The 27,382-nt window shown below is 37.8% G+C and overlaps 1 protein-coding gene across 10 annotated transcripts in view; it reads right to left on the bottom strand.

Moving 5' to 3' along the window:
* Positions 1 to 309: 309 nt before the first annotated feature.
* ADGRB1 (adhesion G protein-coupled receptor B1) overlaps positions 310 to 27,382 on the bottom strand; it is a 478,004-nt gene continuing 450,931 nt past the window's right edge. For 6 of the 10 annotated variants that reach the window (XM_077271339.1, XM_077271332.1, XM_077271331.1 and 3 more), the window contains 6 exons: positions 26,811 to 26,870; positions 18,979 to 19,021; positions 14,120 to 14,772; positions 9,502 to 9,537; positions 7,906 to 8,010; positions 310 to 2,233 (listed from right to left, as the gene is read on the bottom strand). In XM_077271339.1, coding sequence (XP_077127454.1) covers positions 2,036 to 2,233; positions 7,906 to 8,010; positions 9,502 to 9,537; positions 14,120 to 14,772; positions 18,979 to 19,021; positions 26,811 to 26,870 — 1,095 coding nt within the window. In that variant the 3' untranslated portion in view covers positions 310 to 2,035. The remainder of the gene's footprint in view (positions 2,234 to 7,905; positions 8,011 to 9,501; positions 9,538 to 14,119; positions 14,773 to 18,978; positions 19,022 to 26,810; positions 26,871 to 27,382) is intronic. The other 4 variants (XM_077271330.1, XM_077271333.1, XM_077271336.1 and 1 more) reach the window with 1 other exon arrangement.

Here is a 27,382-nt window from a genome sequence, read left to right as displayed (position 1 = left end):
TCACGTGATGCCATAGATCTAATGGAAAAGAGAAGAATTAGCCGGGTAGAAAGGCAAAATGAGCAATTGTAAGTACTCCCTGACATAGAAGATGATTACTGCAGTATATTAAGATACAAACTTTGATGGGAGGAGGAGGAGGGCTTCTTTAAAAAAATAAAAGTGTCCTGGGAAAATTCATTCTTCTGTAGATCTTCCCAAAGAGGTGGTCTTTTTGAACGGTGGCACTGTATACCATTATACCATTATTTTTTTTCTTTTTGGAAAATGATCATTTCATAATCGATTTAGAGAGCAGGAAAACTAGAGCGTAGTTTACACTTTTTATTAGAAATAAAACACATTCATTTGTGCTCTGAAAACTGTACAAAAAAACTGACAAACACAGATTGGGAAAAACAAAAGATCAAAAAAAAAAAAAAAACATCAGGCAGAGGATTCGGGCAAAAAAATATAAAAAAAAAATAGATATAAAAAAAAAAGAAAGAAGAAAAACTAAACAAAAGTAAACCTGAATCTTAACAGTTATTAAACAAACACATAAGTAAGTTATTACATAACACTGCTAAGGTGCGGTGACTCGATGATTGGGGGGGCTTGAGGGGTCCGAGTGTTAAAAAAAAAATTAAAACACAGTATAAAGATATTTATATGGTAAAATTCAGTATGTGTAATTATAATAATTACAATATTATACAACACGGCACCGGAGGCCTTGTGCTTTCTCTTTGTATATATAATCTAAAATCTGACAATTACATCACAGTTTTAAGTAATCTTTTATCTCTTTTATTTACTATTTTGGATTTTTTTTTTTTTTAATTCTTTAAATATTTATTGATTTACTATACAGTTAATGACAAGAGAAATGTCATTTAAAAAAATAAAAAAAATAAAGTAACACTGGCGCCAAAAGAAAAAAAAAATGCTTGCATATCAAGCAACTTGCTTTAAGATTCGTTGATGCATCTTTTTACCGTTGACAAACCCCCCCTCCCACCTCTTCCCTGTCGGGAGAAACCACGGTGGTCTCAGATTCCACCTTTGCTCTGGAAACTCCAAAAGAGAGCTACATGGAAAGGAGCGGCCCCCCGAGAGTCGTGTTACGAAGCCTGATTACCACCGGAGAGAAAACTTTTGGGTACATGTAGCCATTCTGGATCCTTGAGGTCGAATGGAAGGGTTCTCGAAAAAAGGAAGAGAAGAGCAAAAGAAACAAGTGCTCTAAAGTTTGGGAACACTTTATTGGATCTTCATAGCTAATGTTTCTATGCAGTCTGTCAAGTCCCACAAGGCATTTTTACAAAACTAGATATATTAACATTTCTCTTCATATACCAAAACGCCTGCTTGACTGAGCAGAAGATGAAGATTGGGTAACCAGAAGGTATTCTTATCGGGTTTTCTTTAACAGTCAAAGACTTCCATTCAATATATACTCTTCACTCGCTCTATGGCACTCTGTTGGGGTTCATTTCATTTGGTTCTATCTACTCACACTAGTCAAGATTGACTGGGATTGGCTTTGCTTTGGCTACTACCCACTGCGCTGGGCCAGCTCTGGCAGACATTGTTGAATTGGACCTAAACAATACTTAATGGAGATATCGAGCAAGGTATTACACCACTGAAGAATTCGCCTGGATTCTATAATGGCCGGCCCCAGAGCTCTTATATAATACACCAGAGTACTATATAATTGTTAATTATCTATCGGAAGCTAAGTGTCATTGTAAAGAAATCGCCAGCCAACCTCGATGATTCCTCAGTGTGATCTCCACTTGAAGGTCGATGACTCTTTCCGAGCTTTTTTCCATTGGCTTCCGTTTATGGTCTGATCTCTCGCCTACAACATCTTTTCGCCATACCCGGGAGAGAGCACGTCGCGCCTACCTCTAAGAGTCTAACGGAATTTTCCCTTCTGAGAACAATGCAAAAAAGTACTTTAACAAGGTTTCAAAAGAAACCAAACAATCTCTCCGTTTTATATGGAATCATATTCTTTAAAAATAAAAAGAAGTCTTTTCCTCAAGCTTCAGACCTCAGTCTGAAGGTCAATTATGTCTTGTCCAACAAGGGGTATCGTTGCGCCCGTTTTCTCCCATTCCACAGTCTTTAGTTCTAAGGGAGAAGGGGACACAGGTTCCATGTCCTTTTTAACCCAAGCTGGTGGCGACTGAATCTTCCTCATTCCTTCCCATGACCTCTTGCTGGGCGTCTGCTGTTTTTCTATCTGTAAGACATTTTGAAGTTCGAATTAAAACATGAAGGAAAAACTGATGGAACATTATAGAGATGAGCGAATCGATTCTAAACTAAATTTTTTTTTTAGAATTTCCCAAATTTTTGGGAAATGTAGTGAATCCGAGTTTTTGGGAATTCAAAAGAATTTACCAGTAGACCACCATTTTGGTTGGATTAATATGAAGAATCAAGGGGTAAAAAAAAAAGCCCAACCCTTCACCTCTCCCAGCTGATGCAGCTGATGACGTGCGACAAGGCATAGTTGGCACCAGAGGCTCGGGCATCAGTGATGAAGAGACTGAATACCCAGGGTAATAGAGGTCTTGGAAGCCAGTGAAGGCCTGTGTGAAGATGTGGTGGCAGGGACAGGTGAAAGCCTAGGTGAAAGATTTCTCAGGAGGGTTTTGAACTCCTTTCAGACTTAACTGTTTATTGTGTCTTATGTTTGAGATACTTCATAGCAAAATAAATGGATTTTAACATAAAACCAGACTCATCCGACTTACACCAAGTAAATTCTTGCAAATCATATTTTCGGACCAATTTTGAATAAAATTCAAAATTTTGTCCAATCCACTCAACTCTGATAGGCTTGCCTCTTTAGACGATATACCAGGGATCTTTGTTTTATCAAGTTGAAAAATCTCTCACTTTACACAAAGGTGTCAGTAGGGCAGACTTTAGGTTGGTTCCCTGTGATGTACTTTATCTTAACTTGGGTCGTACCATAGAATGCCTAAATGATGCCCAATACTTTACATACACTGCAGCAGACTGGCCATAGTCTTGAGCACCAAATAGAAGATCTTACATGTAGCCTCAAAGTGGCCAGGTCATTAGGTCCCGAGGCATCTCCCTACTGCCCTAAAGCAGGACATGACTGGTGGTGATATTGTTACTTGATACTTTACTAGAGGGGATCACAGATTTCTTTGTAAAATGTTATTTGATGGACATCAATGAACATATGGTGAATGATCACAAGTAGCATTACCAACACCAGCCGGATCTTTGCAAGAAGACTGTGCTGGAGAGACTGTGCTGATGACGAAGGGATGTGTCATCCACCCAAAGCAAGAAGGAGGACGACATCGAAAGAAGAAGGGTGTCGCCGGACCAAGACCAGTGACACCCCTGGGACTGGACCATCCTACAGGTGAGTATAATAAAAGGTCTTTTTCTTGTCTTGCAGGTCGAGTTGGGGCAGATATACAGCATTATACAATGGTGGCCGTATCGGATATCGGTCAAACCTGGTGACAGGTTCCTTTGAAGACTCTAATGGGATGGGCATTTATTTACAGTGGGGCAAAAAAGTATTTAGTCAGTCAGCAATAGTGCAAGTTCCACCACTTAAAAAGATGAGAGGCATCTGTCATTTACATCATAGGTAGACATCAACTATGGGAGACAAACTGAGTAAAAAAAAATCAAGAAAATCACATTGTCTGTTTTTTTAACATTTAATTTGCATATTATGGTGGAAAATAAGTATTTGGTCAGAAACAAACAATCAAGATTTCTGGCTCTCACAGACCTGTAACTTCTTCTTTAAGAGTCTCCTCTTTCCTCCACTCATTACCTGTAGTAATGGCACCTGTTTAAACTTGTTATCAGTATAAAAAGACACCTGTGCACACCCTCAAACAGTCTGACTCCAAACTCCACTATGGTGAAGACCAAAGAGCTGTCAAAGGACACCAGAAACAAAATTGTAGCCCTGCACCAGGCTGAGAAGACTGAATCTGCAATAGCCAACCAGCTTGGAGTGAAGAAATCAACAGTGGGAGCAATAACTAGAAAGTGGAAGACATTCAAGACCACTGATAATCTCCCTCGATCTGGGGCTCCACGCAAAATCCTACCCCGTGGGGTCAGAATGATCACAAGAACGGTGAGCAAAAATCCCAGAACCACGCGGGGGGACCTAGTGAATGAACTGCAGAGAGCTGGGACCAATGTAACAAGGCCTACCATAAGTAACACACTACGCCACCATGGACTCAGATCCTGCAGTGCCAGACGTGTCCCACTGCTTAAGCCAGTACATGTCCGGGCCCGTCTGAAGTTTGCTAGAGAGCATTTGGATGATTCAGAGGAGTTTTGGGAGAATGTCCTATGGTCTGATGAAACCAAACTGGAACTGTTTGGTAGAAACACAACTTGTCGTGTTTGGAGGAAAAAGAATACTGAGTTGCATCCATCAAACACCATACCTACTGTAAAGCATGGTGGTGGAAACATCATGCTTTGGGGCTGTTTCTCTGCAAAGGGGCCAGGACGACTGATCCGGGTACATGAAAGAATGAATGGGGCCATGTATCGTGAGATTTTGAGTGCAAACCTCCTTCCATCAGCAAGGGCATTGAAGATGAAACGTGGCTGGGTCTTTCAACATGACAATGATCCAAAGCACACCGCCAGGGCAACGAAGGAGTGGCTTCGTAAGAAGCATTTCAAGGTCCTGGAGTGGCCTAGCCAGTCTCCAGATCTCAACCCTATAGAAAACCTTTGGAGGGAGTTGAAAGTCCGTGTTGCCAAGCGAAAAGCCAAAAACATCACTGCTCTAGAGGAGATCTGCATGGAGGAATGGGCCAACATACCAACAACAGTGTGTGGCAACCTTGTGAAGACTTACAGAAAACGTTTGACCTCTGTCATTGCCAACAAAGGATATATTACAAAGTATTGAGATGAAATTTTGTTTCTGACCAAATACTTATTTTCCACCATAAAATGCAAATAAAATGATAAAAAAAACAGACAATGTGATTTTCTGGATTTTTTTTTCTCAGTTTGTCTCCCATAGTTGAGGTCTACCTATGATGTAAATTACAGACGCCTCTCATCTTTTTAAGTGGTGGAACTTGCACCATTGCTGACGGACTAAATACTTTTTTGCCCCACTGTATAGGGCACACAGCTGTGAAGGTTTTTGAGTGGCCATCTCAGTCTCCTGACCTCAATATCATTGAGCCACACAGGAACTGGAGGCTTTTTGCCAAGAAGAGTGGGCAGTTTACCATCTGAGAAAATAAAGATCATCATCAACAACTACCACAAAAGACTTCAAGCTGTCATTGATGTTAGAGGGGGCAATACACGGTATTAAGAAATGGGGTATGTGAACTTTTGATCAGGGTCATTGGATGTTTTGGGTCGTCATTATGATTTACAAAAAGAAAACTCGGTAGTTTGACAATAAATGGCTTCACCCAACCACTAACCATGAGTGGAGAAAAAGTTTTAGTGTTATCATTCATAATCTGTGAAAAAAGAGAAAGAAAGCAAAAATTCTGCCGGGGTATGTAAACTTTTGAGTACAACTGTAGGTGACCCTAAAGGAACAGGTTTCTTCCTTATGTAGAACTAACTTGCATACTTTTCCCCCAAAAGAATTGCCTTTAAAACTCCTTACATCAGCTGGATCTCCATAATAAACCAGTAGCTTTCAAGGTTAATATGAGAACAAGCTTTCACGATGACCAAGACAGCTTTGTATGTAAAATTTATCTCTCCTGACTTTGTGACTTGTAACAATTGTAGATATTTATTATATTTTCCAATCCTTTCAGCTGACATTTTTTTCGAATATTAACACTAAAAAGCTTCATAATAAATATATGTCCTAATTATGAAGCTTTCCCGTTCATTCAGATGGACGAATAGGATAACTTACTTCCATTCGGCCACCTGAGCCAAGAGACGGGATTGCGCCACTTTAACTTGGTTGCTTTGGAGGATTATCAAGTAAATAAGCTTTTAGCCGGTTATCCTCCGACTGTGTGGTCTGGCATAAAATTATGGAAACAGCTGGGACCAGCATTATACGACAGCACTGGTTTTCGGGATGCAGAACAAGGGAAGCTAAGTGAGCCATGAAATGGATGTTTTATGCAGGTTTCACCAGAACAAAACATTCAAAGATTAATAATAGTCAACGTCTCAAGAGATATCTGAAAGACTGAAAAGTTTCGATAGATCAGTTGTCCAACAGGCAACGTTATGAAAGGAAAGTCTATCTAATATACAGTCAAGGTCAAAAGCTTAGAGACCGACACAGATTTTGCGTTTTTACAAAGTGCGCTGCTTTACTTTCTATAGCACCAATTTGCATCAACTCTAGATTGTTATCAGGGGAGATCAGATGAATTTAAAAAAAAATGCAAAGTCATTCACTGCATGAAAATGAATTAATCACAAAATAATTAATTTCCACTAAATCTCAGGCCTACCACAAAATTACCTGCTTACATCATTTTAGTAATCTCCTTTTTAGCTCAAGAGAAAGTGTTTACTAGGACAAGGCAGCTGATATCATTCGGTCATGATGGTTAAATTATAAGAGCAGGCTGGTTGCTTTAAAAGGGGGGCTGGCTCAAGATATCATAGTCTTCTTCTGTTAACCTTGGTTACCTCCAGATACACGAGCAATCACCATTGCTTTGCATCAAAAGGGTTTACAGGCAAGGACATTGCTGCTTGTAGGATTACACATAAATCAACAATTTTATCAGATAATCAAAAAGATTCCATTGCATGAAGAAGGTTTCAGGGTGCCCAAGAAAGTCCAGAATGTGTCAGGCCTGTCTCCTAAAAAGAATGGAGAGAGCGGATAGGTTCAAGATCGGTGCAGAGCTTGCTCAGGAATGGTAGCAGGCAGGTGTCAGCGCCACTGCACACACAGTGAGGTGAAGGTTTTTGGTTCCTGGCCTAGTGTCAAGAAGGGCAGTAAAGATGTCACTTTTCAACAAAAAAAAACCATCAAGGAAAAGTGACATTTTGCAGGAAGTACAAGGATTAGACAGCAGAGGACTGGAGTACAACTATTCTCTATGGTGAAGCCCCTTTAGACTTTTTGGGGAATCTAGGAGAATGATTATCTGGAGAAGAAAAGGTGAGCACTTCCATGAGTGCAGTGTCTGCTGGTAGTAAAGCATCCTGATACCATTCATGTCTGGGGGCTTTACTCACAAGGAATATGGCCAGGAATATGGAGTGGAATATAAACATCCTCCAAAACCAACTACTCCCATCATCCAGGACAATGTGTTGATTTGTACCTGGGGGGAAAAAAACATCGCCATTTTGGTTCAATGGTTACAAAACTCCACAGATCTCAATTCCATTGAGAACGTTTGATCAATTCTTAAAAAGTGGGTGGACAAACAAAAACACAGAAATCGTGATAAACTCCGAGCTCTGATGAGACAACAATGGGCGGCCATGAGTCTGGATCTGCCAGAAGCCGATATCCAGAAGTCAGGAGAAGTAAGGGGCAGAGTTGGGAATATTGAAGCTTTATATAAATTTCATGTATTTGTCAACAAAAGTTTAAAAACTTACGAAATGCTGATAACTATACATCAGTAATCTAAGAAATGTCCAACTAACAGATTTACACACACTGAAGAAGTTAAACGTGATAACCAAAATTTGTGTCAGTCTCAAAACTTTTGGCCATGACTGTATAGTGAATATAAAGACCAGTGGATTTTTCTCGTCGCCAGAAAAGACTGGACTTTGGCAAAATGGAGATGGGAAGATTCCGATCCTCCTTTCGACATAAAAGAAACACATTAGAAGAGATCTCAGTCCATTTGACCTTGTAGTTTCCCACCTTGTGGTTCACATCACAGGTCACAGAAACTTCTATCATACCTTACTCTCTGCTGTTGGCGACTCCTTTTCTTTCTCCGAATGTTGGAGCTTTCGGTTTAGGTCTTGGAACATATCTTGGTGGCGTTTTCTGGTGTGCATAATTTTCTGAGTAAAAAAACAAAAAAAACAAAACTTAAGATTTAATCTATTTTGTAAAGTTCTGGATCAGGGTCTCCCAGCCTTGTTACTACGAGGAAGCCCCTGAAAAGAGATTTCACCCCTTGAGGAACCTCTTCTTCGATTCCTAAGGCAACAAACTCTATGGGGAAGTGCAAGCAATTTCCAATTTTACATGTTGGGGAGATCTGTTGACCCCGTGACGATCACCTTTTCTAGTATCTATAAGAAGATCGAGTTTGCCATCCCTGTTGTAAAGGAAATGGAGTTTGCCTAGAGTTGGAGCTAACTTCTTCTTCATCCACGGCAAACATTCAATGTACTATTCGAGACCTGTATAAAAAGACCTGGCCAAGGACAAGTGGCTCGTTGGTGTCCCTCTTGGCTCTCAGTACCTCTTGTCCTCTTTTACTTCTACACCATTCTGTCTTTTCGGAGAGTTCCCAAGCTTTTTCCAAGGATCCTCACTAAAGATGAGCAGTGTTCCATCATCCAGTCTGATCCTAGGTGCCAGCTAGTCTTCACTTCTGTGTCTGGAGCCTCGGCCCAGCATCATGGGCACTTCTGGCACTCTCTGGGGACCACTACATCCTGATGTCATGAGGTCTAATAAGTGGCAGAAGATGCCGGGCACAGAAGACAAAACTGTCCGTCTTGGAGCACCAGGAACGATGATTAGGGCACAGCTCATCGAACTGCTCGACTCTAATCTCCACATATTAAGGAGGGCCCAGAGCTGATACTCTAGGGTTTAATGAACCTTAGTTGGAAATTCAAGCAATAGATCCACATTCGATACGATAGGTTAGAACATGTTGATTGCTGGGGGTCTGACCGCCGGGACCCCACTGATCCCAAAAAAGGGCTTTGAAATACTGTTAGATACCACTCCATACATTGCCTAGCTCCATTTTGACAAGACATTTAAGAGACCAGTGAAGGTCCCAAACCAGACCCCCAGATATCAACATGTTTCCTAACCTGTGGGTAAGTGATAACTTGTCAAGTTGGAATAAATGTTGAAGCAAAGCTGTAAATCCTGCTCATCCCTCCTTTCTACGATCCTATACTTTGTGACAATTTTAGGAGTAAAGGTTGTTTTTGTAGTAACTGAATCCTATATTGAATAGTACATTCGGATTTCAGATTTTTAATATCATTTGTTATACAAATTGGGAATGTAAATTGCATCGTCCATGTACTTCTCCTATGTACATGACTTTTTGCAACGTTTTAACTTTAAAGACTGCAGTACCAATTTTCACCACAATCATAAACAAATGATTTCCATAAAAGAAACAATAAAACAGCGCCCCCCCCCCCCCCCCCAGGTCTAATAAGACCAAGACCCTATTAGGGTAACAAGCTAACTCATTGGAGGCTCGTCCTCATACGATCTAAAATCATAAAACCAACATGGAAAACTTTAATATTTACACGGTATGTGAAAATTAATAAACGGTAGGAGGAGAATCGTACCTCAAAGTCTAATTCTGCATACCGGGATTTTCTTCTCTGTGAATGAAGAGAAAATAGAAACCATGAGTGCGCATGCATTAATAGCAGCATTCAGTGCCAGGATGGGATGTTTGCAATTGTGACATGGAAATATTAGTTCAGTCAATATTTCCTGCTGACACCATTGATTATATTTACTGTACAGGCAGAGCGGGCGCTCCGGCACAGAACACTGTGGCTTTATGTGCTGCCGAGAAACTCAACACAGCTTCTAAAAGGGAAAGTATCACCGATATTGTTTTCGAATATTAAAACCCAGGTAGACACCTTTAGTTTGAAGGTGAGAAACTGGTTTCTCTGAAACAGTTTTATGGACATGCTCATTGTCCTGTGCAGAAATCATTGGGCAGTGGAGGGGGAAGAGGTGAGCTGTGACATCAACTATTGTGAATGGTGGATCCTGTGTTATCTACTGTATATAGAGATGTTATCAGTCATTGTACAGGAGGAGGAGGTGAGCTGTGACATCAACTATTGTGAATGGTGGATCCTGTGTTATCTACTGTATATAGAGGTGTTATCAGTCATTGTACAGGAGGAGGAGGTGAGCTGTGACATCGCCTATTGTGAATGATGGATCCTGTGTTATCTACTGTATATAGAGGTGTTATCAGTCATTGTACAGGAGGAGGAGGTGAGCTGTGACATCGCCTATTGTGAATGGTGGATCCTGTGTTATCTACTGTATATAGAGTTGTTATCAGTCATTATACAGGAGGAGGAGGTGAGCTGTGACATCAACTATTGTGAATGGTGGATCCTGTGTTATCTACTGTATATAGAGATGTTAACAGTCATTGTACAGGAGGAGGAGGTGAGCTGTGACATCAACTATTGTGAATGGTGGATCCTGTGTTATCTACTGTATATAGAGGTGTTATCAGTCATTGTACAGGAGGAGGAGGAGGTGAGCTGTGACATCATCTAATGTGAATGGTGGATCCTGTGTTATCTACTGTATATAGAGGTGTTATCAGTCATTGTACAGGAGGAGGAGGTGAGCTGTGATATCACCTATTGTGAATGGTGGATCCTGTGTTATCTACTGTATATAGAGGTGTTATCAGTCATTGTACAGGAGGAGGAGGTGAGCTGTGACATCAACTATTGTGAATGGTGGATCCTGTGTTATCTACTGTATATAGAGGTGTTATCAGTCATTGTACAGGAGGAGGAGGTGAGCTGTGATATCACCTATTGTGAATGGTGGATCCTGTGTTATCTACTGTATATAGAGGCATTATCAGTCATTGTACAGGAGGAGGAGGTGAGCTGTGACATCACCCATTATGAATGGTGGATCCTGTGTTATCTACTGTATATAGAGGTGTTATCAGTCATTGTACAGGAGGAGGAGGAGGTGAGCTGTGATATCACCTATTGTAAATGATGGATCCTGTGTTATCTACTGTATATAGAGGCGTTATCAGTCATTGTACAGGAAGAGGAGGTGAGCTGTGACATCACCTATTATGAATGGTGGATCCTGTGTTATCTACTGTATATAGAGGTGTTATCAGTCATTATACAGGAGGAGGTGAGCTGTGACATCACCTACTGTAAATGATGGATCCTGTGTTATCTACTGTATATAGAGGTGTTATCAGTCATTGTACAGGAGGAGGAAGTGAGCTGTGACATCACCTATTGTGAATGGTGGATCCTGTATTATCTACTGTATATAGAAGTACTATCAGCCATTGTACAGGAGGAGGAGGTGGTGAGCTGTGACATCAAAGTAAATGGTGGATCCTGTGTACAAAAATGTAACTACTACAAAACTGCCCCCTATGTACAAGAATATAACAACTATAATACTGCCCCTATGTAGAAAAATATAACTACTATAATACTGCTCCTATGTACAAGAATATAACTACTATAATACTGCTCCTATGTACAAGAATATAACTACTATAATACTGCTCATATGTACAAGAATGTAACTACTATAATACTGTCCCCATGTACAAGAATGTAACTACTATAACACTGCTCCTATGTACAAGAATATAACTGCTATAATACTGCTCCAATGTACAAGAATATAACTACTATAATACTGCTTCTATGTACAAGAATATAACTACTATAATACTGCTCATATGAACAAGAATATAACTACTATAATACTGTCCCCAATGTACAAGAATATAACTACTATAATACTGCCCCTATGTACAAGAATATAACTACTATAATACTGCTCCAATGTACAAGAATATAACTACTATAATACTGCTCCTATGTACAGGAATATAACTACTATAATACTGCCCCTATGTGCAAGAATATAACTACTATAATACTGTCCCCTATATACAAGAATATAACTACTATAATACTGCTCATATGTACAAGAATATAACTACTATAATACTGTTCCTATGTACAGGAATATAACTACTATAATACTGCCCCTATGTACAAGAATATAACTACTATAATACTGCTCCTATGTACAAGAATATAACTACTATAATACTGTTCCTATGTACAGGAATATAACTACTATAATACTGCCCCTATGTACAAGAATATAACTACTATAATACTGCTCCTATGTACAAGAATATAACTACTATAATACTGCTCCTATTTACAAGAATATAACTACTATAATACTGTTCCTATGTACAGGAATATAACTACTATAATACTGTCCCTATGTGCAAGAATATAACTACTATAATACTGCTCCTATGTACAAGAATATAACTACTATAATACTGCTCATATGTACAAGAATATGACTACTATAATACTGCTCCTATGTACAGGAATATAACTACTATGATACTGCCCCTATGTACAAGAATATAACTACTATAATACTGCCCCTATGTACAAGAATATAACTACTATAATACTGCTCCTATGTACAGGAATATAACTACTATAATACTGCCCCTATGTACAAGAATATAACTACTATAATACTGCTCCTATGTACAGGAATATAACTACTATAATACTGCCCCTATGTACAAGAATATAACTACTATAATACTGCTCCTATGTGCAAGAATATAACTACTATAATACTGTCCTCTATATACAAGAATATAACTACTATAATACTGCTCCTATGTGCAAGAATATAGCTTCTATAATACTGCCCCATGTACAAGAATATAACTTCTATAATACTTTTCCTATGTACAAGAATATCACTACTATAATACTGCTCCCTATGTACAAGAATATAACTACTATAATACTGCCCCTATGTACAAGAATATAACTACTATAATACTGCTCCTATGTACAAAAATATAACTACTATAATCCTGCTCCTATGTACAGGAATATAACTACTATAATACTGCCCCTATGTAGAAGAATATAACTACTATAATACTGCTCCTATGTACAGGAATATAACTACTATAATACTGCTCCTATGTACAAGAATATAACTACTATAATACTGCTCCCTATGTACAAGAATATAACTGCTATAATACTGCCCCTATGTACAAGAATATAACTACTATAATACTGCTCCTATGTACAAGAATATAACTACTATAATACTGCTCCTATGTACAAGAATATAACTGCTATAATACTGCCCCTATGTACAAGAATATAACTACTATAATACTGCTCCTATGTACAAGAATATAACTACTATCATACTGCTCCTATGTACAAGAATATAACTACTATAATACTGCTCCCTATGTACAAGAATATAACTGCTATAATACTGCCCCTATGTACAAGAATATAACTACTATAATACTGTCCCTATATACAAGAATATAACTACTATAATACTGCTCTTATGTACAAGAATATAACTACTATAATACTGTCCCTACATACAAGAATATAACTACTATAATACTGCCCCTATGTACAAGAATATAACTACTATAATACTGCTCCCTATGTACAAGAATATAACTGCTATAATACTGCCCCTATGTACAAGAATATTCTGTAACTACTATAATACTGCTCCTATGTACAAGAATATAACTACTATAATACTGCTCCTATGTACAAGAATATAACTACTATAATACTGCCCCCCCTGTACAAGAATATAACTACTATAATACTGCTCCCTATGTACAAGAATATAACTGCTATAATACTGCCCCTATGTACAAGAATATACTGTAACTACTATAATACTGCTCCTATGTACAAGAATATCACTACTATAATACTGCTCCCTATGTACAAGAATATAACTACTATAATACTTCCCCCTATGTACAAGAATATAACTACTATAATACTGCTCCTATGTACAAGAATATAACTACTATAATACTGCTCCTATGTACAAGAATATAACTACTATAATACTGCCCCCCTGTACAAGAATATAACTACTATAATACTGCCTCTATGTACAAGAATATAACTACTATAATACTGCCCCTATGTACAAGAATATAACTACTATAATACTGCCCCCTATGTACAAGAATATAACTACTGTAATACTGCTCCTATGTACAAGAATACAACTACTATCATACTGCCCTCTAATTATGAACAAGTTATAAATGCCAGATACAGAATCAACAAATCTGGATTTCTTTTTATTTTGGTCTCTTACCTCTAAGGAGCTCATGGAGAGTGTAGCAATAGTCTCACTTTTTGGGACAATCCCTGTTCCCATCTCCGCCTGGTCACAGAGACCAATTGGTATTTGTGATTCGCTGGGGTGTAGATGTGGCATCTGTTGCTTCTGCATGGGTGACCCTTGCTCGCACTTCATGCCCATACGTTCCCTTGGAGGACTCTTCACCATGTAGGTGGGATCTGCCATGTTCAGGTGTATGAGCCTGGTCTGTGGCATCTGGTCAATGTTCATGCTGTACTTACTGTCCTCCTTTGGCTTTGCTCTAAGTGTGGCCGTATTACTGGGCAATATAACATAACTGGTGTCCATTGACTGCTCCTGCGCTCGGGTCAGCTCGGAGTCCAGCTTTTTGAAGATGTCCCCTTCACACATGTATATGGGCTTGGGCGGCTGGTTTTTGTCTTTTTTTAGGGTGAGCGTATGATTGTTATACTCGTTGAGGTTGATGCCTCCCAGGTAGTGCGGCGATCCTTGCAGATGCATTTTGGACACGTTAGCTGGAAGACTATTAAAATTGGATCCTTTCTGATGGTTCATCTTCATCTTTTCTTCATCCTGTAGAGACGGCCGTTTCAGAGTTCCCGTGATGGTGGACGTCCTACAGACTGAGAGGTCCTTGTTGAGGGCTAGGCAGAAAAGAAAAATATCTATGGTATATGCTCTTCAAGGAAAACATGTCAGATTATCAAAATTAGTAAAATGGGCTCGTATGGCCGCGTTGCATGCCGGAGGGGGGGAATATTTCAGTTTGATCGCTCAAATTTACATTTCTAGAGAGCTCAGTACACTACAGGTCCTCAATATGATGGGAGATGGCTGTGCGACACTGGGCGGTACAGGTAAACGGCGCCCCCTTATGTGACATCACGTCCTGCTCCGCTGCTTTTGGATGAATTTGCATCTCACAGGCTTCCTGTTCTGCACCCTCTGCATGCGTTTTGCACACATTTCTGGTGATATGATGATTACTCTGCTACTTTTCTAGTAATTCCTTTGTTTGTTTGTTTTATTTAAATTTACAACACAGCAGCTAAAATGGAGCAGAAAGCTCTCACCATTCCCAGCAACATCTGCAAGCACAGCGCGGGCAGAACAGGAAGTCTGTGCAGTGCAGCTTCAGCCAATAGCTGCAGAGCAGGAAGTCTGTCCAGTGCAGCTTCAGCCAATAGCTGCAGAGCAGGAAGTCTGTGCAGTGCACCTTGAGCCAATAGCTGCAGAGCAGGAATTCTGTGCAGTGCAGCTACAGCCAATAGGTGCAGAGCAGGAAGTCTGTGCAGTGCAGCTTCAGCCAATAGGTGCAGAGCAGGAAGTCTGTGCAGTGCAGCTTCAGCCAATAGGTGCAGAGCAGGAAGTCTGTCCAGTGCAGCTTCAGCCAATAGCTGCAGAACAGGAAATGAGGTCAGATTTTGCGGCACTGCTTCTGCAGTACGGTAACATGAAATAAGAGTTATTTCCAGTGCTCTTTAAGGGTCATCTGAGTGCAGGAAAGATACAGATGAAGACGAGAAAATGAGAATATAATTACACAAATACTGAACTCTTTCTCGACATGCGGTTGTATGGAGTAAGAACAAACACTGCGCTCACTCTACACATGGCGGGTGCAGTTTGTATTATGCAGCCAACGCTCAACACAACCAGCAGAGACTGGAGCAAGCTCAGATCGCTGCGGTTTAGTCCATTTACATGAAGGTATCATGAATGTGGCACATAAGTGGTGTGCTCCTCCAGGAGAACCGATTTGGGCACCAGTTGAGTCCTGAAGCAATTATGGGGTGCAGTTTAGAGCTGCCATGCCAAATAGGGTTCTGCACAAGGTCTCACAAGAAAAAGTATGAAAAAAAATAATTTTCTGTTTAATTTCTAAAAAAAAAACTTCACTTATTAAAAAAAAATCCCACTAAAACCTGTACAAGGTTTGCTTCACCGTAATCATACTGATCTGGAGAATAAAGTCAATGGGTCATTTTCACTATATATTGAAAGCCATAAAAACAAAACTCTATAAACAAGGACAGAAAAATTATTTTTATTTTTCACCATTTTACCACAATTGTTTTTTTTTTTGGCCAATTTTCCAGTCTCTTATTCGGTGAAATGAATGGCGCCAATCAAAAATACAATTCGTCCCGCAGATAAACAGTCACATAGTGATGTGGACGGCAAATTATAAAAGTTATGGTTCTTGGAGGAAAAAAAATTAACACAAACACTAAAGCTTGCTGGAAAAAGGTTAAAGAGATGCTCCACATTCATATTAGAAGCACAAATGGAGGAATCTTCTAAAAAGAAAACTATAGATCTCAATTTGGCTTTTTGGAAGTAGAAGATTTCGAGAGTTTTCAGAACTTTCAGAACAGAAGTTAAAGAAGATTTTTCACGTAAAACTGGACGCACGATGTATTAAAAGCTGCAGATAGGAAAACAAATTTTTCAGTTTTTGATGTGAAAAATTTGTCGAAACGTCGTCTTTAACAGTCACCAAATACTGATCATGGGGGGCAATGATTATTCTGCCAATAGCAGAGATGATCGATCTCTAGGGTAAGATCTAAGATCAGGTCTCCCCCAATCCTCAGAATAAAGGAGGCTGGGGGTCCTCCAATGTGTTCCTGAGCTTATGTCCATGCACTAAGTCAAGGGCCTATTAGATATTTATACCATCCTTCGGAGGCCGCACAAATCACACGCTAACTTCACCAACAAAGTGCGTTCTGATGCTGGTGTCAGGATGTAATTTTTGAGAGCACGCGCCTCAGGGCTCAAGAGCGAACACTGCGTGTGCATGCTCATGGAGCAACAAGAAATTAATGGGCCAGAGGTCATCAAAATACATCTGCTGGCCCAAGTATTGTGGTCGGATAAAATGTCATCAATGATCGTGAACGGCCCCATGGGCCTGATGTTCCCCACCCCTGCAGTAGGGGGAACTGTGGCAACTGTGAAAAGCAAGAAGTCAATGAGCCCTCAGTGGATTCATTCCTGGATCAGCAGGTGGTCCCAAAAAATTCCACTTATCAGACATTACAGGCAGGACCGGTCAATATGGCACAGACCGCTCTCACTCTCCATCGGTAGGTGGTGGGCTTCTACCTTACTTAGAACTTTAATCGAGGTGCTATCTCCTTATCGGCTAATAACCTTTATCCAAGAAGCAACATCCAGATCAGCCGGCGAGAACGAGCGGCTCCATTACCGGTGACATGAAGAGCACTTTACATAATGACAGGTGTTTCTTTCCAAGACTCTTAGTTCTTCTCCAGAACATATAATTCAGTGTCTTGAGATGACTGACAAAACATGTTTGCCCATATCATCGTCCGTGAGATTACTGACTATTATGCCTCTAACTGAGGCGTAGACGCCATGTAACATCCATCCCGAGGACAGATATCGAATGCCTTGTGTCCATCCCATAACGTCCATCCCGAGGAGAGACACGGAGAGGCATGGAATGCTTTGTGTCCATCCCAAGACGTCCATCCCGAGGAGACACATGGAAAGGCATGGAATGCCTTGTGTCCATCCCATAATGTCCATCCCGAGGAGCGACACGGAGAGGTACGGAATGCCTTGTGTCCATCACATAACGTCCATCCCGAGGAGCGACACGGAGAGGCACGGAATGCCTTGTGTCCATCCCATAACGTCCATCCCAAAGAGAGACACGGAATGCCTTGTGTCCATCTCATAACGTCCATCCCGAGGAGAGACACGGAGAGACACGGAATGCCTTCTGTCCATCCCATAACGTCCATCCCAAAGAGAGACACGGATTGCCTTGTGTCCATCTCATAACGTCCATCCCAAGGAGAGACACGGAGAGGCACGGAATGCCTTGTGTCCATCCCATAACGTCCATCCCGAGGAGAGACACGGAGAGGCACGGAATGTCTTGTGTCCATCCCATAACGTCCATCCCGAGGAGAGACACGGAGAGGCACGGAATGCCTTGTGTCCATCCCATAACGTCCATCCCGAGGAGAGACACGGAGAGGCACGGAATGTCTTGTGTCCATCCCATAACGTCCATCCCGAGGAGAGACACGGAGAGGCACGGAATGTCTTGTGTCCATCCCATAACGTCCATCCCGAGGAGAGACACGGAGAGGCACGGAATGTCTTGTGTCCATCCCATAACGTCCATCCCGAGGAGAGACACGGAGAGGCACGGTATGCCTTGTGTCCATCCCATAACGTCCATCCCAAAGAGAGACACGGAATGCCTTGTGTCCATCTCATAACGTCCATCCCGAGGAGAGACACGGAGAGGCACGGAATGTCTTGTGTCCATCCCATAACGTCCATCCCGAGGAGAGACACGGAGAGGCACGGAATGCCTTGTGTCCATCCCATAACGTCCATCCCAAAGAGAGACACCGAATGCCTTGTGTCCATCCCATAACGGACCCGCTAAAAATAACAATTCATTGCACCCATCCCAGGAAGAAGACATGTCCACGATCACTGCTGCTCTCTCTCTTCATTATTCAGAATTTATTTTTAAGAATTTTTAGACAAAAAGATTGTAGAACCATATCCTGATAGACATTCTACCCAAATCATATCGTTTTATACCTATTTTTTAGGGAAATTAAGTCGAGAGACACGAATATTAATTGCTAGGGGCGGTATTTTGAGGGCTGATTACTTTAATTACCAGCCTGTTCTTACAAACAAAGAATATGAATAATAAGAAAAAAATATTGCGTTGCGTCTGGAAGAGATTAATATGTATCCATAGCTCTGTCTTATCAGTCCTGAAAGCCCTCATAAAAAATCTAGAGGTGGTGCAGAATAATGGAGACAGAATATTCATCTTTTATCCATACCTGAGCGGCACGCCAAATCCACGTCCTTCTCGAAGTCAGACTGCTGGAAAAAAGCAGAAAGTTACAGTTACAACAGGTTTCCTGGAAAAATCCAAATAATAGAATTAACAATACTAAACACCAGATAAAATAGATCATGAGGTATCTGCAGAGTATCCAATCAGCAGAGGTCTAATTGTAATAATGCCGATATACTCTACAATGTAACAGATCAACTCCAGCTATGGAGTAACTTATATCCACACCCGCAAGTCCAAAGGTAGCATTAATGAGGTAGATATGTTATTGTACATAGGGGCAGTATTATAGTAGTTATATTCTTGTACATAGGGGCAGTATTATAGTAGTTATATACTTGTATATAGGGGCAGTATTATAGTAGTTATATTCTTATATATAGGAGCAGTATTATAGTAGTTATATTCTTGTACATAGGGACAGTATTATAGTAGTTATATTCTTGTACATAGGAGCATTATTATAGTAGTTATATTCTTGTACATAGGAGCAGTATTATAGTAGTTATATTCTTGTACATAGGGAGCAGTATTATAGTAGTTATATTCTTGTACATAGGGGCAGTATTATAGTAGTTATATTCTTGTACATAGGGACAGTATTATAGTAGTTATATTCTTGTACATAGGAGCATTATTATAGTAGTTATATTCTTGTACATAGGAGCAGTATTATAGTAGTTATATTCTTGTACATAGGGAGCAGTATTATAGTAGTTATATTCTTATATATAGGAGCAGTATTATAGTAGTTATATTCTTGTACATAGGGACAGTATTATAGTAGTTATATTCTTGTACATAGGAGCATTATTATAGTAGTTATATTCTTGTACATAGGAGCAGTATTATAGTAGTTATATTCTTGTACATAGGGAGCAGTATTATAGTAGTTATATTCTTGTACATAGGGGCAGTATTATAGTAGTTATATTCTTGTACATAGGGAGCAGTATTATAGTAGTTATATTCTTATATATAGGAGCAGTATTATAGTAGTTATATTCTTGTACATAGGGACAGTATTATAGTAGTTATATTCTTGTACATAGGAGCATTATTATAGTAGTTATATTCTTGTACATAGGAGCAGTATTATAGTAGTTATATTCTTGTACATAGGGGCAGTATTATAGTAGTTATATTCTTGTACATAGGGAGCAGTATTATAGTAGTTATATTCTTGTACATAGGAGCAGTATTATAGTAGTTATATTCTTGTACATAGGGGCAGTATTATAGTAGTTATATTCTTGTACATAGGGGACAGTATTATAGTAGTTATATTCTTGTACATAGGGGGCAGTATTATAGTAGTTATATTCTTGTACATAGGGGCAGTATTATAGTAGTTATATTCTTGTACATAGGGGGCAGTATTATAGTAGTTATATTCTTGTACATAGGAGCAGTATTATAGTAGTTATATCCTTGTATATAGGTAACAGTATTATAGTAGTTATATTCCTGTACATAGGGGCAGTATTATAGTAGTAATATTCTTGTACATAGAGGGCAGTATTATAGTAGTTATATTCTTGTATATAGGGGCAGTATTATAGCAGTTATATTATTGTACGTAGGGGCAGTATTATAGTAGATATATTCTTGTACAAAGGAGCAGAATTATAGCAGTTATATCCTTGTACATAGGGAGCAGTATTATAGTAGTTATATTCTTGTAAATAGGGGCAGTATTATAGTGGTTATATTCTTGTACATAGGAGCAGTATTATAGTAGTTATATCCTTGTACATAGGGGCAGTATTATAGTAGTTATATTCTTGTATATAGGGGCAGTATTATAGTAGTTATATTCTTGTACATAGGGCAGTATTATAGCACTTAAATCCTTGTACATAGAGGCAGTATTATAGTAGTTATATTCTTGTACATAGCAGCAGTATTATAGTAGTTATATCCTTGTACATAGGAGCAGTATTATAGTAGTTATATTCTTGTTCATAGGGGCAGTATTATAGTAGTCATATTCTTGTACATAGGAGCAGTATTATAGCAGTTATGTCCTTGTACATAGGGAGCAGTATTATAGTAGTTATATTCTTGTACATAGGAGCAGTATTATAGTAGTTATATAATTGTACATAGGGACAGTATTATAGTAGTTATATTCTTGTACATAGGGGCCATTTTATAGTAGTTATATTCTTGTACATAGGGGCAGTATAATAGTAGTAATATTCTTGTACATAGGAGGATATTAATGTAGTTATATTCTTCCAAATAGGGGCAGTATTATAGTAGTTATATTCTTGAAATAGGGGCAGTATTATAGTAATTATATTGTACATAGGGGCAGTATTATAGTAGCTATATTCTTGTACATAGAGGGCAGTATTATAGTAGTTATATTCTTGTACATTGGAGCAGTATTATAGCAGTTATATCCTTGTACATAGGGAGCAGTATTATAGTAGTTATATTCTTGTACATAGGAGCAGTATTATAGTAGTTATATAATTGTACATAGGGACAGTATTATAGTAGTTATATTCTTGTACATAGGGGCCATTTTATAGTAGTTATATTCTTGTACATAGGGGCAGTATAATAGTAGTAATATTCTTGTACATAGGAGGATATTAATGTAGTTATATTCTTCCAAATAGGGGCAGTATTATAGTAGTTATATTCTTGAAATAGGGGCAGTATTATAGTAATTATATTGTACATAGGGGCAGTATTATAGTAGCTATATTCTTGTACATAGAGGGCAGTATTATAGTAGTTATATTCTTGTACATTGGAGCAGTATTATAGTAGTTATATTCTTGTACATAGGGGCAGTATTATGGTAGTTATATTCTTGTACATAGGAGCGGTATTATAGTAGTTATATTTTTGTACATATGAGCAGTATTATAGTAGGTATATTCTTGTACATAGGGGCAGTATTATAGTAGTTATATTCTTGTAAATAGGGGCAGTATTATAGTAGTTATATTCTTGTATATAGGGGCAGTATTATAGTAGTTATATTATTGTACGTAGGGGCAGTATTACAGTAGTAATATTCCTGTACATAGGGACAGTATTATAGTAGTTATATTCTTGTACATAGAGGGCAGTATTATAGTAGTTATATTCTTGTATATAGGGGCAGTATTATAGTAGTTATATTATTGTACGTAGGGGCAGTATTATAGTAGTTATATTCTTGTACAAAGGAGCAGTATTATAGCAGTTAAATCCTTGTACATACGGAGCAGTATTAGAGTAGTTATATTCTTGTAAATAGGGGCAGTATTATAGTGGTTATATTCTTGTACATAGGAGCAGTATTATAGTAGTTATATCCTTGTACATAGGAGCAGTATTATAGTAGTTATATTCTTGTATATAGGGGCAGTATTATAGTAGTTATATTCTTGTACATAGGGCAGTATTATAGTACTTAAATCCTTGTACATAGAGGCAGTATTATAGTAGTTATATTCTTGTACATAGGAGCAGTATTATAGTAGTTATATTCTTGTAAATAGGGGCAGTATTATAGTGGTTATAATCTTGTACATAGGAGCAGTATTATAGTAGTTATATTCTTGTACATAGGGACAGTATTATAGTAGTTATATTCTTGTACATAGGAGCGCATTAATGTAGTTATACTCTTGCAAATAGGGGCAGTATTATAGTAGCTATATTCTTGAAATAGGGGCAGTATTATAGTAGTTATATTGTATATAGGGGCAATATTATAATAGTTATTTTTTAGTATATAGGGGCAGTATTATAGTAGTTAAATTCTTGTATATAGTTGCAGTATTATGGTAGTTATATTCTTGTACATAGGGACAGTATTACAGTAGTTATATTCTTGTACATATGGGCAGTATTATAGTAGTTATATTCTTGTACATAGAGGACAGTATTATAGTAGTTATATTCTTGTACATAGGAGCAGTGTTATATTCTTGTACATAGGAGCAGTATTATAGTAGTTATATTCTTGTACATAGGAGCAGTGTTATAGTAGTTATATTCTTGTACAAAGGGAGCAGTATTATAGTAGTTATATTCTTGTACATAGGAGCAGTATTATATTAGTTATATTCTTGTACATAGGAGCAGTATTATAGTAGTTATATTCTTGTACATAGGGAGCAGTATTATAGTAGTTATATTCTTGTACATAGGGAGCAGTATTATATTAGTTATATTCTTGTACATAGGGAGCAGTATTATAGTACTTATATTCTTGTACATAGGAGCAGTATTATAGTAGTTATATTCTTGTACATAGAGGGTAGTATTATAGTAGTTATATTCTTGTACATTGGGGCAGTATTATAGTAGTTATATTCCTGTACATAGGGGCAGTATTATATTAGTTATATTCTTGTACATAGGAGCAGTGTTATAATAGTTATATTCTTGTACATAGGAGCAGTATAATAGTAGTTATATTCTTGTACATAGGGAGCAGTATTATAGTAGTTATATTCTTGTACATAGGAGCAGTATTATAGTAATTATATTGTACATAGGAGCAGTATTATAGTAGTTATATTCTTGTACATAGGGGCAGTATTATAGTAGTTATATTCTTGTACATAGGGGCAGTATTATAGTAGTTATATTCTTGTACATAGGGGCAGTATTATAGTAGTTATATTCTTGTACATAGGGGCAGTATTATAGTAGTTATATTCTTGTACATAGGGGCAGTATTATAGTAGTTATATTCTTGTACATAGGGGCAGTATTATAGTAGTTATATTCTTGTACATAGGGGGAAGTATTATAGTAGTTATATTCTTGCACATAGGAGCAGTATTATAGTAGTTACATTCTTGTACATAGGAGCAGTATTATAGTAGTTATATTCCTGTACATAGGGACAGTATTATAGTAGTTATATTCTTGTACATAGGGGCAGTATTATGGTAGTTATATTCTTGTACATAGGAGCGGTATTATAGTAGTTATATTTTTGTACATATGAGCAGTATTATAGTAGGTATATTCTTGTACATAGGGGCAGTATTATAGTAGTTATATTCTTGTAAATAGGGGCAGTATTATAGTAGTTATATTCTTGTATTTAGGGGCAGTATTATAGTAGTTATATTATTGTACGTAGGGGCAGTATTACAGTAGTTATATTCCTGTACATAGGGACAGTATTATAGTAGTTATATTCTTGTACATAGAGGGCAGTATTATAGTAGTTATATTCTTGTATATAGGGGCAGTATTATAGTAGTTATATTATTGTACGTAGGGGCAGTATTATAGTAGTTATATTCTTGTACAAAGGAGCAGTATTATAGTAGTTATATTCTTGTATATAGGAGCAGTATTATAGTAGTTATATTCTTGTATATAGGGGCAGTATTATAGTAGTTATATTCTTGTACATAGGGCAGTATTATAGTACTTAAATCCTTGTACATAGAGGCAGTATTATAGTAGTTATATTCTTGTACATAGGAGCAGTATTATAGTAGTTATATTCTTGTAAATAGGGGCAGTATTATAGTGGTTATAATCTTGTACATAGGAGCAGTATTATAGTAGTTATATTCTTGTACATAGGGACAGTATTATAGTAGTTATATTCTTGTACATAGGAGCGCATTAATGTAGTTATACTCTTGCAAATAGGGGCAGTATTATAGTAGCTATATTCTTGAAATAGGGGCAGTATTATAGTAGTTATATTGTATATAGGGGCAATATTATAATAGTTATTTTTTAGTATATAGGGGCAGTATTATAGTAGTTAAATTCTTGTATATAGTTGCAGTATTATGGTAGTTATATTCTTGTACATAGGGACAGTATTACAGTAGTTATACTCTTGTACATATGGGCAGTATTATAGTAGTTATATTCTTGTACATAGAGGACAGTATTATAGTAGTTATATTCTTGTACATAGGAGCAGTGTTATATTCTTGTACATAGGAGCAGTATTATAGTAGTTATATTCTTGTACATAGGAGCAGTGTTATAGTAGTTATATTCTTGTACAAAGGGAGCAGTATTATAGTAGTTATATTCTTGTACATAGGAGCAGTATTATATTAGTTATATTCTTGTACATAGGAGCAGTATTATAGTAGTTATATTCTTGTACATAGGGAGCAGTATTATAGTAGTTATATTCTTGTACATAGGGAGCAGTATTATAGTAGTTATATTCTTGTACATAGGGAGCAGTATTATAGTACTTATATTCTTGTACATAGGAGCAGTATTATAGTAGTTATATTCTTGTACATAGAGGGTAGTATTATAGTAGTTATATTCTTGTACATTGGGGCAGTATTATAGTAGTTATATTCTTGTACATAGGGGCAGTATTATATTAGTTATATTCTTGTACATAGGAGCAGTGTTATAATAGTTATATTCTTGTACATAGGAGCAGTATTATAGTAATTATATTGTACATAGGAGCAGTATTATAGTAGTTATATTCTTGTACATAGGGGCAGTATTATATTAGTTATATTCTTGTACATAGGAGCAGTGTTATAATAGTTATATTCTTGTACATAGGAGCAGTATTATAGTAATTATATTGTACATAGGAGCAGTATTATAGTAGTTATATTCTTGTACATAGGGGCAGTATTATAGTAGTTATATTCTTGTACATAGGGGCAGTATTATAGTAGTTATATTCTTGTACATAGGGGCAGTATTATAGTAGTTATATTCTTGTACATAGGGGCAGTATTATAATAGTTATATTCTTGTACATAGGGGCAGTATTATAGTAGTTATATTCTTGTACATAGGGGCAGTATTATAGTAGTTATATTCTTGTACATAGGGGGAAGTATTATAGTAGTTATATTCTTGCACATAGGAGCAGTATTATAGTAGTTACATTCTTGTACATAGGAGCAGTATTATAGTAGTTATATTCCTGTACATAGGGACAGTATTATAGTAGTTATATTCTTGTACATAGGGGGAAGTATTATAGTAGTCATATTCTTGTACATAGGGGCAGTATTATAGTATATTCTTGTACATAGGAGCAGTATTATAGTAGTTATATTCTTGTACATAGGGGCAGTATTATAGTAGTTATATTCCTGTACATAGGGGCAGTATTATAGTAGTTATATTCTTGTACATTGGGGCAGTATTATAGTAGTTATATTGTTTTGTGACGAATGTGTAGAGATTTTCCTGACTCCTCTTTCAAGTCAAAATTGTTTGTATGTTTCTGATATTATATTGAACATTTTATAAGCAGGACTCAACTAATGATCATTTCAATATGTGTCAGCAAAACATTCTTTCTTACATGAACTTTCTAAGTACCGTAAGTACACCAGCCTTGTCATGTCTAAAAGATCATCATAAGCAGTTTATGTTGTGAAATCTGAGCACAGATCCGCTTTACACTTGTACTGGTCATCAGGTCAGTAGCGTTCAGTTTTTGCTCATACTGTATTGCTCCCAGTAATAATTATTATTTTTTTAAATCCATGCCCCCTGGTCCAGGGATAGGGGCTCTTTTATTTCATGCCAATTTTATGACATTGTCCAAGTGGGCGGTGCGCACAGGATTCTCTGGAGGTGGGTCTATAAGTTGCCCTGAATAATTATCCCATGAGCACCGCTTTCTTGGAGAAATCTATTAAGATCACTACTAAATAATAAGACTCAGTTATCTGGATCCTAAAATCGGAGTCCTCAGGGAAGCAGCAGGAATAAAGTACGAGCGATCGCTGGACACTTGTCTTTGTGACGAGTCCTCTCCAATCACTTCCAACCCCAATTGTTGATGTAAATATAATGTTTATTATACAAGAAGGATTTTTTATTGACCTTTTTGTCTTTCAGGCCGACCATCGCGGTGCAGATATACGGGTTGTTGGCCTCTTCAAGCTGGAGAAGAGATGGAGAAGAAACAGTGAAGCAGCGATACATAACTCAGCGAGTTCACACATACACCATAGAAGCCTCCGGGTGGCGCTATTGACCCCTAAGAGATTTCCAGCTTGGATGCATCGTTACATTTACAGCAGGGTTTGTCCTACGTGAACTATTTCTTCCTTCCCCAAGTTTCATAATTTACAACTTCCTGACATGTGACCATTAGAGGTTACTTGCTCCATATCATGCCACATACAACTTCCTGACATGTGACCAGTAGAGGTCCCTCACTCCATATCATGTCACACACAACTTCCTGTAGAGAAATTCACCGCACACTCAATTCTGGTATGATGCAAAAAAAAGGGTATATGCCAAATTTATTTAAACACGATAGACAGAAGTTTTGCCACAATAATACTTGTATAGAGAACCCAACGTTTCGACCCTCCCGGGTCTTATTCATGGGGTTGCTCTGATCCTTGGTATATATACACACACAACAGTGGCAGTGGTAAAGGATA

This window comes from Ranitomeya variabilis, chromosome 6 (assembly GCF_051348905.1).
Source record: "Ranitomeya variabilis isolate aRanVar5 chromosome 6, aRanVar5.hap1, whole genome shotgun sequence".
NCBI classification, from domain to species: Eukaryota; Metazoa; Chordata; class Amphibia; order Anura; family Dendrobatidae; genus Ranitomeya; species Ranitomeya variabilis.
This window is presented reverse-complemented; position numbering and strand designations above follow the sequence as displayed.